This window comes from Loa loa (genome assembly GCF_000183805.2).
Source record: "Loa loa unplaced genomic scaffold supercont3.183, whole genome shotgun sequence".
In the NCBI taxonomy this organism is placed as follows: domain Eukaryota; kingdom Metazoa; phylum Nematoda; class Chromadorea; order Rhabditida; family Onchocercidae; genus Loa; species Loa loa.
Genome location: NW_018108363.1, coordinates 72,809 through 75,840, shown reverse-complemented (window position 1 = coordinate 75,840; position 3,032 = coordinate 72,809). Strand labels below are relative to the sequence as shown.

The 3,032-nt window shown below is 23.6% G+C and overlaps 3 protein-coding genes across 3 annotated transcripts; all 3 read left to right on the top strand.

Moving 5' to 3' along the window:
• Nucleotides 1-263: 263 nt before the first annotated feature.
• LOAG_14094 (hypothetical protein) lies at nucleotides 264-698 on the top strand (the record flags this gene model as incomplete). Its single annotated transcript, XM_003149596.1, has 2 exons — nucleotides 264-410; nucleotides 517-698. Coding segments are annotated over 2 exons (307 nt in total), but the record flags the coding sequence as incomplete, so codon positions are not given.
• Nucleotides 699-883: 185 nt separating this feature from the next.
• Nucleotides 884-1,267, top strand: LOAG_14093 (hypothetical protein; the record flags this gene model as incomplete). The annotated part of the gene is made up of 2 exons (XM_003149595.1): nucleotides 884-999; nucleotides 1,147-1,267. 2 exons carry the CDS (start codon nucleotides 884-886, stop codon nucleotides 1,265-1,267), a joined length of 237 nt encoding a protein of 78 aa, XP_003149643.1.
• Nucleotides 1,268-1,582: 315 nt separating this feature from the next.
• On the top strand, nucleotides 1,583-1,777 carry LOAG_14092 (hypothetical protein; the record flags this gene model as incomplete). The annotated part of the gene is made up of 1 exon (XM_003149594.1): nucleotides 1,583-1,777. A coding segment is annotated over one exon (195 nt), but the record flags the coding sequence as incomplete, so codon positions are not given.
• Nucleotides 1,778-3,032: the final 1,255 nt, after the last annotated feature.

Here is a 3,032-nt window from a genome sequence, read left to right as displayed (position 1 = left end):
TATGCAAATTTAATCGACAAAAAAAATGTTTAAATTGCTGCAACAATTATTCCCAATGGAATTTTCCGTTTGCTATATTTCTTTGCAAATTATTTTTCTCTTTAAAATTCCTTCTCTTTCTCCTTCTCTTTCTCCCTCTTTTGTCTTTTTCTCTGTCCCTTCTACTCCTCTTTTTCTGCAAATAATGCTTAAATTGTTTTCCAATTGAAATTTTAAAATTTTAGTGAATTTTTTTTTTCTATTCATTCAATAATGCATATCATTTGTACTTTATTTTTTTTTTTCTATCATTCATTAATAAATATTACAACTCTTTCTCTCTCTCTTTCTCTCTCTTTCTGTCTCTTTCTAGAGACGCTATCTCTGTCATTCCTTTTTTTTCTGTCAATAATATTTAATCTTTTTTTAAAGTGGAATTTTAAAATTTTAATGAATCTTTTTCTTTATTCATCCAAAAATGCATATCATTTGTTACATTTCTTTCATCATTCATTAATAATATTATAATTTTCCCATCCTTTCTCCCTTTCTTACCCTCCCTCTCTCCTTCTCTCGCTCTCTCCCCTCCCTCTCTCTCTCTCTCTCTCTCTTTCTCTCTCTTTATCTTTTATTCATTGCAAATAATGGTTGTAAAAATTTCAAAGAAAATTGTAAAATTTCCCATTCGTTATTTTAATTTATTCTTACAAAAATATTATATTATTTGTAATTTATTTTTATTTTTATTTTATTTTTTTCACTTATTTTACTTATACTTTTTTATTTTTATTTTTTACTATTTTTTATTTATACTAATTTTTTTTTTTCAAAAAATTTAATTAAAAATATTATAATTAATCAATTTTAACATTTATAGCCATTAACAGGAAAGCATGCATTAGATATGTGTAAATTGATGCGAAATTATAAGGAATCTGGTCGATCAACGTTAAATACACCAAATCGTAATATTGGTCAAATTAATCCGGAACGACGATTATCAACTGGTACACTTAATCGGTAAAAAATTTTCAAATTTTTTTCTTTCCTTTTTTTTTTTTTTATAATTAATTAAGATATATATATGCTTTAATGGTATAAATTAGTTTATTTTTTCAAATATTTATTCAAATTTAATTAAAAAAAAATTTTAATTTTTTTTTTTAGATTAATTCTTGTTGCACAAGCATTAGAATCAGAGGTGCAATATCGACAACAAATTGATATAAATGTAAAACGAATTGTTATTACATTACGAACGATTAATTTGGTAAGAAAGAAAATTTAAAATAAAATTTTAATTTAAAAGTATTTCAAAATTAATTTTAAAGAGTTAAATTTAAATGAATGTATTTAATGAAATAAATAAGAATTGAGGAAGTCAATTTAACTAAATCTTTTTTGATATACTTAAATTTTGTTAATTATTTCCTGTTATTATCAAACTTTATTCATTTCATTGATTTCTTTTCTTTTTTTTTTTTTTAATACAATGTATTTGAGATAATAAAATAAAGGAGATAAATTAGGAGAAAAATGAAATGACTTATTTAATGAATGTTTAAATTTTTCACAAAATCTCAAATTTACATTTGAAAGAAAAATGGCTGTAATTTACGGATTCCGGAAAATGAAAGGTATGGGAAATTTAAAAAAAATGTCTATAGATTATACATTTCGAATAGTGGTAAGCAGAGGGATTGCAAAAAGACATATAGTTTATGGATTCCGGAAAGTGGAGAATGGGGGGAATAAAAAAATAACTATAGTTAACGGATTTCGGGAAGCGGAGGATAAGGTAATTTAAACAAAATGACTGTAGTTTAGTAAATTCCGGAAAATGGGAGATGGGAGAATAAAAAAATGACTATAGTTTCGGATTCCGAAAAGCGGAGGGTAAGGGAATTTAAACAAACTGACTACAATTTAATGGATTCCGGAAAATGGAGGAAGAAAGAAAAGAGAGAAAAAAATGTGCATAAATCGAATCAAGTAAAAGTTTATTTCATTTATAAAATTTAAAAAGGAAATGATTCAATTAAGAAAAAAGAAAATTTTTGGTCAGTAACGAAACTGATAAAATGATTAAGCTTAAGTCAATGCTTTTGATCAGTGGAAAAACTAATAAACTGATTAAGCTCAAGTCAATGTTTTTGATCAATAGAAAAACTGATAAACTGATTAAGCTTAAGTTAATGTTTTTGATCAGTAGAAAAACTGATAAAATAATTAAGCTCAAGTCAACGTTTTTGATCAATAGAAAAACTGATAAAATGATTAAGCTTAAGTTAATGTTTTTGATCAATGGAAAAATTGATAAAATGATTAAGCTTAAGTTAATATCCCAAGCTATACGATATGATCATTTCCGGTTAATATTTACGCAGTAACTATTAAAAGGTTAAAATGTCAAATGATTCAATTGCGAATTTTTACATTGCAAAATGTTTATAACTTTCATTTTAAATTTAAATTTTCAACAATTTAAAGTTTTATTAAAAAAACAATGAAATTTGCTTTCTAATGATGGTAAGAAATATTGTTGTTGTTATTGCTAAATGTTTTATTTCAATTATTTTAGTAAATCAGTTTTTTTTTTTAGCTGAACTATTTTCGTAAATCAATTTTTTATTTCAATTATTTTACTAAATTATATTCATAATTGCAAATTTGTCACATTTCAAATGTTGATTGAATATGTATTAATTAATCGTTTGGATGACACAGTCAAATACCAAAAACTTATTAGCATCATTATCTCTCATTTCAAATTAATTTTACATTCACGATACGACAGCTTATTAGCATCGTTTACAAATGCTTATTCACTATTGTTAGCTTTGCTAGTCGGAAATGATTCAGCATTTTCATTAATTAACGAATAAATTTCCAATTTCATGGAAAAGCTCAAAAAAGAAAAATTTTTTTTTATTTTTATTTTAATTAATTTTAACGAAAGGGTGGAAAAAAAAGAACAAATTTTAATATTTCAAATTTTATTTTTAACAAATATTTAATCAGTTCTGATATAATTTTCTTCTTTTATTAAAGAA